This window comes from Barbus barbus (assembly GCF_936440315.1).
Source record: "Barbus barbus genome assembly, chromosome: 35".
In the NCBI taxonomy this organism is placed as follows: Eukaryota; Metazoa; Chordata; class Actinopteri; order Cypriniformes; family Cyprinidae; genus Barbus; species Barbus barbus.
The window spans coordinates 13,451,210-13,466,426 of record NC_136763.1 but is presented as its reverse complement, the minus strand read 5'-3'; the positions used below and the strand labels follow the sequence as shown (position 1 = coordinate 13,466,426).

The 15,217-nt window shown below is 36.2% G+C and overlaps 1 protein-coding gene across 1 annotated transcript; it reads right to left on the bottom strand.

Annotated features, from left to right (window-relative positions):
* Window positions 1-6,168: 6,168 nt before the first annotated feature.
* On the bottom strand, window positions 6,169-15,044 carry LOC306854856 (epiphycan-like). Its single transcript, XM_079393113.1, has 7 exons — window positions 14,949-15,044; window positions 12,990-13,151; window positions 12,031-12,196; window positions 11,758-11,916; window positions 11,363-11,565; window positions 9,105-9,200; window positions 6,169-9,023 (listed from the first exon to the last, which is right to left on the bottom strand). Exons 1-7 carry the CDS (start codon window positions 14,973-14,975, stop codon window positions 8,853-8,855), a joined length of 984 nt encoding a protein of 327 aa, XP_079249239.1. The 5' UTR covers window positions 14,976-15,044; the 3' UTR covers window positions 6,169-8,852.
* Window positions 15,045-15,217: the final 173 nt, after the last annotated feature.

The following is a 15,217-nucleotide window of genomic DNA, read 5'->3' as shown; positions in this document are numbered from 1 at the left end:
TGTGTTTCTGGATGCATGAAATCGATGTTCAAGCTTTATTGAATGTCTTCTGAAAATAATATGTAAGACTCATATTCTCATAGTGCAAAGAAATTTGATTTGCAATGCTGTTTGAAGGGGCTTGGCTATTACATTTTATGTAAAAATGTATATTCAACCTACATACAAATCACATCTGCATGGACATTTAAAGTGATGTCTGCAAGCTCCACAGCTACTTGAATGTTCCTTTATACAAGTAATCAGAATATTCCAAATAAACTAGGACATTGATTTTTTCCCCTGCTTTTCTTGAAATAGTGGAGATGCCTGCTTATTCCATTTATTGGTGATTTACTTCTCATCCGTGTATTTTATAATAATATTGAACACCCAGGAGCAATGGACTGTGAAATGTAGCTCATAAGACTTTTACAAAAAATGAAGTCTCTTGATTCAGAAAAGCATTTCTTCAATAGTTTGATACTGTCTGTGTCTATCACCCAGAATGCCCTTTTATTTTGACATTCGCTGATATAAATGTTCTGTTACTGAGGATATTCTGAATACAGTATTTACATGACCAAGAATTCAGATCAGTGCAAGCATATTTCAGCTGTCCTGTTCTGATTTCTATAAACTGGAATATTGGCTTAACCTTATAAAATCATGTATTATATTTCATGCACGATGTTCTAAAGTCTTTACATCATTATCATGAAATATGCGCCTCCTAAACCCCCCTTTTTATATACAATCTGTTTACATGTCTTCTGCCCCCTGGTGGATAATCCATGATCTTCTTGAAGAAGTAAAACGTCTGTTTTCCGTCTTTAAAATAGACCTATTTGTGGCACAAAGCGAGTTTGTAAGCATCATTACAGTGTAAACCGATTAATATACAGTACCTGAAACAGAAATACAGCAGTATCCCCTCCTCACTTCGGGAACAGTGGGCTTCCACACTCCAGTCCAAATGAAAAGACTTTCCTTGACGCTGGGAAGGGCGTGGCTACAAGGTGAATGATGCAAAATAATCAGGGGTTGCTCATAATTCATTAGATAAATAAAAAAATAGTTAATTTATCTGAAATACATATTACATAGAATAGTCTTTGAAGCCATTGATTTTGTTGCTAAGTTGCTCAGTGATACACAGAACTGCTAGATGAAGCAGTCATAGCCATGCTTTATTGTGAATATAACACAGCTGTTGACCAATCAGAATCAAGGACTGGAACTAATCGTTTTATAATTATATACAAAAATCACAAGTTATATATATTTCAGTATATTTCAGTATATATATATTATATATATTTATTCAGTCATTTTAAGACTGCTACAATAAAAAAATAATAATGAAATTCAATTAATTAAAAATCCAAATATTATTTGACTATATGTAGCTATAAGTAGCCTATACATATACCACCTGGATTAACATTATTAAAACTTACAGGGCTGGTCCAGCTATAGGAATCAGTTGAACACTTTTGCATAATTGGAACATGACCAATGTCTGATTAATATGGGAATATTCTTGTTCATGCAGTTCACTTTAAATATGCTTTAAATTAAAGCAGGAATAGTAAGCAGCTCTTCTTGTGTGCTTGGTCAAACCTTCCCTTAAATGGTCAGGCAACATGCTTACTCTATACAACAATCAGTGACTTTGAAAACAGATCTCTCCTCAGAGAAGGAGGCTAGTTGCCATACTTGGCTATGAAGGGGTGAAAGGGCAGCATGCTTTTGTATCTGGCTCACTCTATCCCCCTTCATTTCTCTACTCTTCCCATCCTGTTACTCTCTGGGGGAGTGAGTATCTTTTCAAAGGTTGGCTTCTGCTCACTGCATACCTCTACCACAAAAGGAAGAGTGAGTTGCAGAATCCAGTGGTCGTTCGTAAGTTTCCATACTTTTGAGACAGCTGTCTCCACACAAATTCGGTTTGTATTTGTCGTCCCAGACTTGACCCTTTTTTTGTCAGTGAAATTTTACACTGTGTTTGGCAAGGTTTTGGGCAGCATTTTATTTTCAGGGGCATGCTGAGTGAACAGGCATTACACCATTTTGAATATATGCGACCAGAATCCGATGTCTACCCATTTTGGCTCAGATTCATAATGGATATACAGTGACACTGGTACAAATGATGAGCGTTTTCATTTATTGAAGTGTTCTCATAAAACACAGAGTGGTGTAAAGAAAATGGCCTCAATTTATTTGCTTCTCCATCTCTGTGCCACTTTAAAGTGAACTACTGCTATGTGCGCTTTAATTCACTGTTCTTTCTTTCTTTCTTTCTTTCTTTCTTTCTTTCTTTCTTTCTTTCTTTCTTTCTTTCTTTCTTTCTTTCTTTCTTTCTTTCTTTCTTTCTATCAGCAGAACATTCAGTTATTGATTGCACGCCCACTCCAGCCCTCCAGTGTTCCTGCCTGCTGTACAGCTATTTTTCTCTGTTCGCTCTTACTTGCTCTATTTCCCGTTAATATTTCTAATACTTATAATAGTTTTCATCTGTTTTGTTTCCCTCCTCCTCCCTCCATCTTGCTACACCTCAAACGTCACTCTACACTGCAGTAGAAACAATGCTTTGAAGTTTCAATGGCTTCTCCTCTCTTTTGTCTTTACGCTGATTAGGACCCAGCTGTCTGTTATTCAGACATTCTGAATTTGAGGGCTGGCATGTGCATCTTTGATTTAATCATTCAGAAGTGGGGAGAATGGGGTAAAGTATGCCACCCCCTTAATCTAACAAACTGCATTATATTTTAGAAAGACATTTCATGCAGCAAAGTCAGAGCGTTTCTCTGACATTATTGTATTTAACGAAGATAGATTGTATCTCTAACATGCATTGTATCTTGTTTGGATATTCCTTTGGGAAGTAATTCCTATAACATTCTAGGAATATTCTTATTAGGTTTTTATTTTTAACGTTTCTAGAACATTCTGGGATCCAAAATTGTTAGCTGGGTGTACAGATGGAAACGAGAAAAGCGATCAGTATTGTTATGCAAAAAAATATCAATTTGCATATCAAAGTACATTTTCTACTTGGCAGGTAAAGTAAATTTTATGTAAAAGAAAAAATAGTTTATACATGTTGCTGAGTCAAGTGGAATATAGTATAGTATAAAGTAGAGTATAATATATCCACTATATTCAAGAATACTGAATATTAACATTTTGGTTTATGAAAATGCCAATAATGTCAGATAGCCTAATTAAGATTACAAAAACTGTTAATTAGAAATTTACATTAGTAACTGTTTACCCACACATTTATGATCATACTTGTCAAAATGTAAAAAGTTACATGGGGATTGGTTTAGCTTACCTCTTGACATTACACAATTTATACCAAACATTTTAATTTTTGAATTTCAAAAATTGTCTACTTGGCAGGTAAAGTGTATTTTAATTAAAAGCAAATATATTATACATGTTATAAAAAACGTATAAAAAGTATAAAACATTTGCTAATTATTTGGCTTAGTGTTAGTCAGCAATTATTAAAAACTTGTACCAAAATGATAGCTGTGCTTTGGGGTAGGATGTGCCATTTTTTTAAACAAAAATTAAATTACATTTTGGATAAATGAAATAAAAATTAATTTACTTTAAGTATTAAACCTTTAATGTGAAGCAAATTAATGTTAAATAAACATTCAGAAATATAACTGGTGTATTAGTTTTATCTTTCTATGTGTATCATTTAATAAATAAGTGGCACACAGTGATGCCACGTCCGCAGTTTTCCCGTGGAATTGGGCTACTTTAACACTGTTGCCGCGGGTTGTTTTTCATGTCCACGGATTAAAGCGACCCCAATATTGTGATATTTAGCCCCTGGAAAGCTAATTTTACCAGCTGGAAACCCCGCCAAAAAATGTAGTTTACCCTCCAGAAAGCCCCCCTTGGAACGCAGTCTTTACCGAGGAAACACTGCTGGGTTACTCTTGAGTAGTAATTGGTCGGTTTTGTTGTGAAAACCTGGCAACCCTGGTGGCACATCTTACCCCACCACTCTCCCTTACATTTACTGCAGGGAGTGAACCTGCTTAATAGAATGCAAACTACTTCCCTCAGAGATTCAGATATCACAGCAATGAGTGAGTTTGTCTTCATGTGGGAGGAGGGAGCATTTGTATGTGTGTGTGTGTCTTGTTCAGGGGCTCCACTCAATTATTCGATGGCTGAAAGGAGGATGGATGCGTGTTTTAAACATTCCTCTTGCCTTAGCCCCTCTTCTCACCTACTACCTACACAAACACACACACACACGGACTGCTGAATTACACCCCCACAGCATATGCGCCTATCTGTGGCCCCTCCCACCCCTGAATCACGTGGGAGGGAAGCCCGCAGGTCCTTTCAGTGATGAGATCAATGGATGAGCTCAGGCAGAATGCAAGGTCACCTTCATGGACCCAGCGCAGAGCGGGAGAGAAACAGAGAGGCGGCGATGTAGAATCCGTGACATTAAAGCAGGTGCACGCTTAGCCCTTGTTGCCAGCAACACAATGTTTTCAAAATCATTGTTTACAAAAGCGCTTTATTTCTTTGCTTTCTCATGTTAGACACTCCTGCTTTACATGTACCAATTAGTCACTGGTAGTGTTCAGCCTTCAAACACCCCTTCCCTCATTCACCTTCAATGCTCCTGCAGCCGCAGGGAAAGGGGTTGAGGTTTCTCTCGTCTTTATTCATCAAGTGAGTCACTGGCAATAGCTGCCTGGAAGAGGTTAAAAAAGAGATATGCGACAGAGGAGAGGAAGGATGATATAAGCCCTCGTCAAAGCAAATAACAATGGGAGGATCATTCGGGTGAGGAGAATGGAGCCAAAAAAAAAATGAGAGGAGGAGGAGGAGAAATTGTACCAATCATAAAGCTTGACCGTACTGGGAGATTAGCAGCACCTAGCCTCCCTCTCGATCTCTTCCGCTCATTGATGGACTACAGACCAGTGGCTTTCAACTAGTGGGCTGTGAACCAAAAATGGGTCGTGGGCTTGTTCTGACAGAGTTATGAATAGCAGGGGATCTGAATGCAATGGAAACTGTTTCCATATCTTTTGGTTTTTTTTGTCAAAGGCCACAAATCGGTAAGATATCCAAATTATACAGATGCCAACATGAACAGGTTGCATAACATGCCTTCATCCTCAAACCATGAACAAAATGACGTGAACGCTATAAAGCTATGAAGACAGTCCTGTCCAGTTTTTCATAAGGAAATAATGGGGCCTGAACACTGCAATCTTTAAAAAAAAATTATACTATTACAATAATTTATCGAAAATACAGTAGTCCCATTTATGCTGTTTTTATGCATGTACAAAATTGTTAATTTAAAGGGATAGTTTACCCAAAAGTGAAAATTATGTCACTATTTACACACCCTCATGTTGTGCCATTTTTTTTTTTTTTTACTATTTAGCATATTTCATGTTGGGCCTATTCATGGTAATTGTAAAGGAAAATATTGGGTTCAATTCAGGTTAAACTCATTATACAACATTTGTTGCAAAATATTGATCACAAGATTACAATCTTGAAAATCAAGATTACAGTGAGACATTTAAAATGGAAGTGAATTGGGCTAATATTTGGAGCAAAAATGTGAAGCTTGGAATTTTATAAAATCCCTTACAATAATTTATCTTCTAAAACGTTAGTGATATTGGAGCTGTAATATTGTTCTCCCCAAATTTATGGATGTTTTAGGATTTTAGTAGTCACACTGTCATGCCAGCAAGTTTGTAAAATTGGATACAACTTCACAGAGAAACTGTCAAGTGATTTTTGTAATTATTTTTTTTACACTAAAATCATGTAAATACATGCAGTTTACATCTTGGTTTGGCCCCATTTTGTAAATACATTGTAGATATTTATTTATTTATGTATTTATTTATTTTTAAATGCGGGACAAGTTTTTTTTTTTGTGGTAATCAATATTATTGAACAAATTCTGCAAATGGACCTTAACTAGTATTGAATCTGGAATATTCCCTAAATTACTGTTTGATTTTAAGGACAGTTTTGTTTAATTTTATGTGATACAAATTTTGTCATTGTGCCAGTTTGCCTCTTTGTCATGTGTACATAAAGAAACAAACCATTTGAGAACTACTGCTGTTGATCTCAGTGCCATGAAAGAGAGCCAAACTGTAATTTTCTGCTGTTGTTTAATTTAATGTTTGGACAGATATCTGGGCTTCATTCAAAATGTGGCATTAAATGGATCTGTGTAGGATGTTTGCAGTGGAGGTCTGTGCGGCACTTTGTTCAATTGGACATTGCACTTATGGCATAGCTTGAAAGCTGAAAGAACGAGCTCACACATTTTGGTGTGTTAAAACCTGTTCATTCTCATGGGATTACACTTATGTCTTTACAGCTGCTTAAAATCCAGTGCAAATAATCTAGGAGTATCTTTACGTTTTGCTCATGGGTAAATGTCAAACTATAAATATTTGACAGTTGCTAAGTAACCTCAGAAACCACCTGCAGTGGTACATGAACGAATTGATTTAAAAATAGATGCAGCTGAGTTGTCACTGTATGCGTAATTAATAAAGAACAGTGCATTCTCAAAGACCATTAGCATGAGTCTGAGATTAAATGACAAAAACACCTGACAGATGGAGCTGGGTGTCTGTAGAAATGCAGAAATTTGTTACAGCAGATGGAAAGAACTGGAGAATGGTGCCACTTTGTGGTGAAAATCAGCTGTAGTTCTACATTATACTGTTGCTCTGGCCAGTGTTGGGGAAAGTTACTTTTAAAAGTAATGCATTGCAATATTGCGTTACTCCCTAAAAAAGTAACTAATTAGGTTACTAGTTACTTTTTATGGAAAGTAATGTGTTACGTTACTTTTTAAATCTGGGCAGGGCTTGCTTGCTTGTTTTTAATATCTAAAAAAGTTATTTTACAAATGTAAAAGCCCACAACAAAAGTGAAATGAATACGCCTCAGGCTGAAGGAAATGTAAATTCACGTCTGTACAGTAGAGGACGCAATCGCAGGATGCAGGAGGAGAAAGTTCAACACTATTCAGCAATAACAAAAATTAAATACAAATGTGTCATTTCTGCTTATTAGTATGGTTGAATTGCATCATCGAAGGTCAGTAGCAAAGACATTGGTTAATAAAATGGGATTAAATGCATGAAGGAAATTTTTATTTAACATAGCTACCTAGTTATTGCTGACTTATATAACATTCTGGGTTTGTATTTGACTGTTTTTAGTAATTTTGAGGAACCCTGAATCTGTTTTTGTGCAGGTGAGATGAGTAAATACATGTTAATATTTAGTCTAGAACTATTAAGATTATGTTCACACACAACGCCAAACAGAGATGAGTAAATACATGTTAATATTTAGTCTAGACCTATTAAGATCATGTTCACACACAACGCCAAACAAACAAAGCAAAAGTAATGCATTACTTTATTAGTTACTTAATCAGTCATCTGATTACGTAACTTGCGTTACTTGTAATGCGTTACCCCCAACACTGGCTCTGGCTTCCTTTGTCATGACTAATCAATGTCTCTGTTCCAAAACCTAGTGATCTGCCTACAAAGACATTTTAAGGCATCATAGGCATGCTCACAGCATGAAGCGTGTTCCAAAAGGTAGCTAGCAGGATTATGCTGCCTTCTTATGAATAAACTGTAAGGCAGCATTACATATATCCTTCATGCAGAAGGAAGTCCCAGAATATATTGCAATGCCATTAGAGAAAAAAATGCTCCCCAAATGGTGGTTGAATAAAAAAATTGTCATTTATAAAAATACTTAGAATTCATTAAATAAAGAGAATGTTACAAAAATGTGTTTGAGGTGACATTTCTGCAAAATTATATTATATTGTCTGTTGCACATTTCACAACAATTTTCAAGTGAAATGTCCAGTGAGTGCTGCTAAAAGTGTGTTCAGTTTTATTTGACACAAAAGAATGTGAATTTGAAAATGTTGTATATATTGTACTGTTGAGCGGCGCTAAAAGGTTATTGCTCTACTGCATTTGAAAACCAAAAGTGCAGTGCTGTACCAGGTGAGCTACTGAGCAAGTTTACTATATTGAAATATCATACATATGGAGATGGTTATGTGATGCAAATGTCAAAATGCATTAGTTTATAAACCAAGCGCTATGGCAAAAGCATTTTGTGGTCATAGAATAACTGTGCAAACAGTCTCTATTAATTGTTAATCTGCCCCTTAATCTTAATTTGTGTACAAGGGAATAAATGCTGTTGGAGTTTTTCTGCCTCTAGCGTTCATTTTAGCTGGAAACTGCAGTGAATTGTATATATTGCTACATTTGTAGGTAGAGGCACATTTAATGTTGGTTGAAATAGTTAAACTGATTTATATATGACTAATGAATTGATAATTTTAGCACACATTTGTGTGTGTGCTATTTATTTATATGGTTATTTGACTAACAGTTTATTAGCATAGCAACATGCTAAACTGTTAAAATAAACTGTGAGTTGTTTTTGCAGTGTTGCTGCCTATGACGGTTTCAAATTGGTCACTTATTTTGCCTTTTCATTTAGGATTATGCCTATGGTAGGTATCTCACTGGATTTTGAAACAGAGACATTTTGTACTTGGACTGTAATGAGTGCAAAGTCACTAACTGCCTACCTAGTGTGACTGGCTAAATAAGAACTAACTTGGAATTTAAAAGATAGAAATTGATTGCATAGATATTGATATGGTGACATTTTAAAGTATTTGATCTTTTTGCCCCAAATTATTTTGCTGTGGTCACTGAGGAGTTTTGAAGTTCAGAAAATACACACATACACACTCAAATTGCGGAAAATAGGCAGACTCTGTCCTAGACTGGAGTCCCTATAGGTAGTCGTGGTAAGCAGACATAAGCATGGGCGTAAAGATTGATGTCCACTGGGTTTCCGTCAAGCCTGATGTCCTCCAGGGCTTTCCGTATGTAGTTTATGTCGTGGGTGTTGCAGAAAGCATCTTGGCCTATGCTTTGTATATTGTTGTTCTGGAGGAAGAGAGAGAAGCAGCATTAATTCTGAGGGAATTATTTGTTAGAATAGTGAGAGTAGCAGGAGTTGTTTTTTACCTGCAGGTGGAGCACTCGTAGGCTCTCAGGGAGGGGTAAGGGAATGTAGTCTAACTTGTTGTTTGACAGGTACAGGAACTGAAGTTCCTTCATCTTCTACTCAGGAGAGGAAATGAACACAAACAAGATAAGATTATCAAGCCCCATGTGTTGTTTGTAATTTGTCAGTGGAAACGTAATTATTTGGCGAGAATAAAAAATGGAATAAATAAAGTCATAATGTCATGGTTTGTTTTTAGAGAATGTATCTTCAATATAAGCAAATCATGTTTTGCTACATTGGCAGTTTTTTTCACTCATTCTAAGTGTAAACCTGAGAAAAAAAAATTAAAAATCTGCCATTACAGACAAAATTGACTTGAAATACACTCTCAGAAAAAAAGGTACAAAAGCTGTCACTAGGCTTTCAAAAGGTAATATATACACTTTATGTACATTTAAGGTACTAACAGACCCTTTTTTAGGGATACATAAGGTACAAAGGTGTTCCTTTTTAAAAGTTATAAAAAGTTATAGCTTTTTTAGAGAGTGTAGGCTATTAAATATACATTCATATCCACCTTTTTCTTGCCATAAAAATGGGCCATTTGTAAATTCTATGGGTCTAGCTTCCGGTCTCGTCCGCGTCCAGCCATTTTTAGCTGTACAAAACAGTTAGTTTTGCTGCTTGATATTGAAAATTTGTATGTCTTACGATATTATTTTAATGTATTATCTTAATTATGAACACACTGGTTTGTAGTGCAAACAGTTTTACTGTTTACTCCACATTGTTATTCTTCTCGTTATTTATCTATAACGGCTAATGAACCGGAAGTCTCATCCATAGGCTTACTTCCGCATTGAAGAAAAAGGGGGATATCTAATATATTCTAATATTCAGTGTTCCTGCTCAAGTAAATTCATCTTATTTTAAGGATTTTTTAAGATATTTTTACTGGAAAACAAGTTTGAAAAGAGGTATTAAAACTCTTTTGTTTGTTTTATTTTTGCTCTTAAAGCAGAATGAAAGTTACTTGGTCGGCATTGCTGGGAACGCCCACAAAAACGTCATATCCGTTTATGCCGTGGGGTAAAACAAACCATCCAAATTAATGCGCGGAGACCTTGTTTAGGCGTTTGATCTTTACTTTTTGTTATGATTTCGATTGATTTTTGCTTGGTGCAATGGCAAAGTTGTTGTGTGGCATTCTGTACCTCTAATAAGTAAAAAAAAAAAAACGATCTGAAGATTTATATACTGCCGAATAACCAGACGGTAGCACAATCTGAGCGGGCAGCACACAACATCAGAACTCCGACAGCAGTTTCGGATATACAACGCATGAAACATATCAAGCTTAATATTTATATTTATATGCACTCCAGATAGGCTAGACTACTTGCCCTTCAACGACCTGTCATTAGTCCCGTCCCGCCTGCACCGCAACCCAGTTCTGATGGGGCCTACAGCAACCCTACTTAACATCAAATAAATGTCACTCCCTGATATTTTGTGACGTAAATGTCATAATCTATTAAAACATTTATTTCATATTATTATTATACACAATCCCTTATGAAAATTAACAATGGTATTACTATAGTAAAAGTAGGCTATAGTAGGCTAACCATTTTTTTTTTTTAGCATTTTTATTACCAGTTGTAGCCTATAACCACAGTTTTACTACAAATAGTTAAACTATGCACATTTTTTGTTTGTTTTTTTACCATGGTTTACTTATAGTAACCATGTTTTTTGCTTATTCTCATGTTTATATTAAAATAAGCAGACAGCTTATTTCTTCTTTTTATTTTACGGCGTGTATTTGCAAAAATGATTAGGCTATACGTTTAGCACACACCACATAATGCTGTGCATTTCAAGGACCTTTTTGTTACCTGTTTTGTCAATGTTAAAAATATGACGCAACACAGACCAAGTCTATTCAAAAGTTTGGGGTCAGTAAGTTTTATTTTTATTTATATATTTTATTTATTTTACTTTCATTCAGTAAGGATGCATTAAATTGATCAAAAGTGACAGAACATTTATAATTTATAAGACATTTATGTTTTAAATAAATGCTCAAACGTTCTTCTATCCCTAGCCCTGAAATAATCCTAAAAAAATGATCACAATTTCTACAACAATGATAAGTGGCAAAAATTTCAACATTGATAATAATGATCTGATTCTTGAGCACCAAATCAGCATATTAGAATGGTTTCTAAAAAATTCTTACCAACCCCAAACTTTTGAATGGTTGTGTACATACCATAAAGGCCTCTGCATGCAGGCCTGAACTCCTCAGCTGGTTATTGCGAACGTCGATGTGTTTGAGGGTAGCTGGGAGTTCTGGAAGGGCCTGGATGTTGTTATCAGCCAATATGAGATCCTGAAGCTGAAGCATTGAACGAAAAGCATCCTCGTTCACTTTACTTATCTGGTTTCCACTCAGGTCGATCCTTTTTAGCTGATCTGAGAACAGCATTAAGTGCAGTTTTCTTAAACTGTAAATCAGTTGTATTCATAATGCAATTAAGTCTTAAATCTAGATTCTTCATTAGCTAACTATCTATGCATTTTATTCCTGATGTAAACTGTGTAATACAGCATGTGTTTGAAAAACCACATTTGTATTTGCAAGAAAGAAGTCTCTTCGTGTCTTACTGAGATTGATGAAGTCTGTGGCCCTGACCTCCATGATCTTGTTGAAGCGAGCGTAGAAGTGTGTGGTTTCTTTAGGGAGAGGGGGAATCTGAGTCAGATCTAAGTCATCACAGTACACACTGCCACTGATACACACACACAGCAGGCAGGAGGGCATGCCTGCAGTAGAGAGGGAGAGAGGAACATATTATGACGGTTTACACCACTAGAGGGCGAAGATTCACAATAGAAAACACAACATTTTTATCCCTTTCAAACCAATTATCCATCTACCTAAGTCTGTGTCAGGCCCAAACAGGCCTGGACCATGGAAGTCTAGAGTGGAAGGGACAGGTGACTTTGTCGGACGGGGCCGCAGTGTCACTTCCTCCACATAGTCCTCTGGAAGATCTATAGCAGGTGGCTGAGTGACTGCTGGAGGAGGAGCCAGCGTCCCAACCTCAGTCAGTGAAGAAAGAGAGGTCAGACAAAATAAATTCACAGAACATAACAACATACATAAACATGTCCATAGTGACTCTTTCTTAAAGGGATAGTTCACCCAAAAAGCTACAAATTGTTTACTAACCCTAATGTCATTCCAAACCTGTATGACTTTCTTTCTTTTTTTAAGGTGATAAATATATGATTTTTTAAATGCCTTTACTCTTTTGTCTATACAACCAAAGTCATTGGGTTCAAAAGTTGGTTCTCAGCCGCCTTCTGCTGCACAACATATACAGTATGTTGTATAAATGAAAACATACAATTGTAATATATTTCTGACATTCTCAAAGTTAAACTGCATGTTTTTGTCAGATTGTTGTAAAGATCTGTGTGTGTATTGTGTACGATACACAATGGCTTTTCTCAAAAGAAACGGTGAAGTGAACGTGTGAATTAAACTCTCAGACCAGCTCTGGAAATGAAGTTCAGTGTTTTACCTGTATTATCTATACCAGTGTATTATCTACTATACCTACTTGGAAAATATGTTACTTTTTTACTTAATTTAAAACTTAATTTTCTTTACTTATATGGTGTTGTATGTGTCTATGAGAGATTTTGGAGAGAAATAGCACTTATCCCCCTTCACTCTGATTATGTAGTAAAACAGTTTGATGTTCCGCCCAACATCCTAACTTTCTCCTTTTATGCTTTGTGCCATACAAAACAAAGCCATACAGGTTTGGAACAACATGATGATGAGTAAATAATGACAGAATTGACAAACTCTTGAAACCTCCCCTCACCTCCTCATCCAGGTCATCATAATCATAGGTCAGTCCATACGTGTTTAGATTCCATGTGTTTGAGTCATCATAATTCTCCAGGTCATATGCTGCAGGGCCCAAAGTAACTGGAGGGGCACTTAGACTGGAGCCCATCAGGGTCCAAACAAGGTACAGTGCCATCTATTGTAGACAAAGTGAATAACCATTGTGGATTTGCACCTCCATTTGAGGCTTCTTATGGATTCAACATCACTGAGTGTCAAGTTAATCCACATTTTGGCATTTTATATTCAAACTTTCTTATTATCTGAAAAGTGAGCTTTCATTTTGTGGTTTTGGCAATGTCCTCTCTTTTTCCGAGGGATTTTATGACCGTCTGCAGGAGCTCTTTGTCTACAGCCCTGTATGCCTGTTACACCAGTGTTTGTTTAACCTTGAAGCTCATTCTTTCTGGCTGCCTAGACACGTAAATCCATAATAGCCAGAAACATTGCACATAATGACAGTGTGCAAGTTCATACACTTTAGACCAGGGCTATTCAATTAACTTAATTTGAGGGCCGGATTTATTGAATTGAACATTTGAAGGGGGCCGTCCCGATCTTTTTCTGGGGGGCATATAAAATTGGAAATTAAATTTAAATGCATATTCAGCAGTAAAATTAACTAATATTACCAACAGTAACAGCTATAAAAGGTTAACATTAGTGCTGTCTGCCATTCAGTAAAAAAAATCACATTTGTTTCTGTAATTAATAAAAAAAGTGACTAAATGCATATTAATATATTTGTGTTGTCATATTTTCACACTGAACTTCCAAATTAATATAGAAACAATATAAAGATGGTATATTTTAAATATGTGTTTAATGGCATCTTTTTACTAGCCTATTATTAATGAAGAAGTATCATTGATATAAATAATCTTACTGTTGTCTCTATTAAATCCATTTTTCCCCTTTCATTTTTAGCCATTAATTATAGCCATTTAATATTACAGTATAATTGAAATGTTATGATATTATTCTTAACATTTAATAGGCTTTGAAAAATATAACAACTTTATATAACTGAACTTAAAACAATCTTCACATAAACTATAAATTGTATGCATAAGCTATATTGATTATTCTTTATTCAAGCTACAGAAGTTAATCAGCAAGCAGAGCATTCAAGTGATTTCTCTTTTTCTTTATTTCTTTGATTTACATCAATGACAGACTGTAGCAGGTTTCACTTAAGCAGCGCTGTTTCTTTAATAAACCTGATGCACGACGCGGATGTGGCACACATCTAATTTTCTCCCAACTCTTTACAGTCATTTAAGATTTTAGTTAGAGTGTTGTTATTGCTGTTACAAACTAATTAGTGCAAGAACAATTCAAGGCAAATGTGCAACCTGTGTACTCTTCCTCGGGCCGGATGAAGATGATTGGCGGGCCGCCAATTGAATAGCCCTGCTTTAGACCCACCACGTATTTGAAAACATAAAGTGGTTGTGTGGTTTGCAACATTAATTCATCAAACAGTTGTATTTGGGTATGGCACGTGGCCCAACCAGAAGAGTTTTGTAAAGAGGTCTGTTTGCTTTAGTCACCAACAAGGGTGTGCAAGCTAAAGTATGGGTTTTCGGCACACATATCTTTATCAATAAATCCTCTGGAGTCGCTTTGCAAAAAGGATCTAAAAAACCTACCAAATATAACATAATAAATCCAAGTCACGCATCTTTCTCCATACTGAATCAATACAGATGGAGTCTATAATGCACATCTACATGGTCGTCAAAGCTGTGCAATCAGGGGACGACACCAACCTTACCTTCCCATAAACTCCTAACAGCTCTAGCCTGACACATAAGTATTCCGAGCTCTCCTGGGCCTATTCAATTACTCATGTAACTCTGTTTTAAAATATTAAGAATAAGACCAATTACCAAGAAGTCTTCACGCAGCAGGAAGGGGAAAATAAACCTACCTTTGATGTTTGTCTGTGAACAGCCATGGCCCAAGAGCGGATCTTAGGGGAACAGTGGTATGGAAAGTGGCCCTTCTTCTGAGGTTTAAGCAATGAATAACTGACCCAGGATTGAGGACACAAGAAGGTTAGGTGAGGGGGAGAGGTGGGAGCTCAGCTGGGGGATGGCCAGGTCAGTTTGCTCAGCTGTCACTAATTCTACACCCCTGTCAATGGTGTGGTCTTAGACTCAGTCTGGTTTGGTAATTTACCACTTCCTACCAGCAGGT

What these genes read in the sequence shown, in the direction of transcription:
- LOC306854856 (XM_079393113.1), bottom strand. Translation starts at nt 14,975, where the DNA reads ATGGCTGTTCACAGACAAACATCAAAG. An exon ending in TGGGCCTGACACAGACTTAG is followed by an intron (nt 11,917 to 12,030) that starts GTAGATGGATAA and finishes TCTCTACTGCAG; the next exon opens with GCATGCCCTCCTGCCTGCTG. An exon ending in CACAGACTTCATCAATCTCA is followed by an intron (nt 11,566 to 11,757) that starts GTAAGACACGAA and finishes TGCTGTTCTCAG; the next exon opens with ATCAGCTAAAAAGGATCGAC.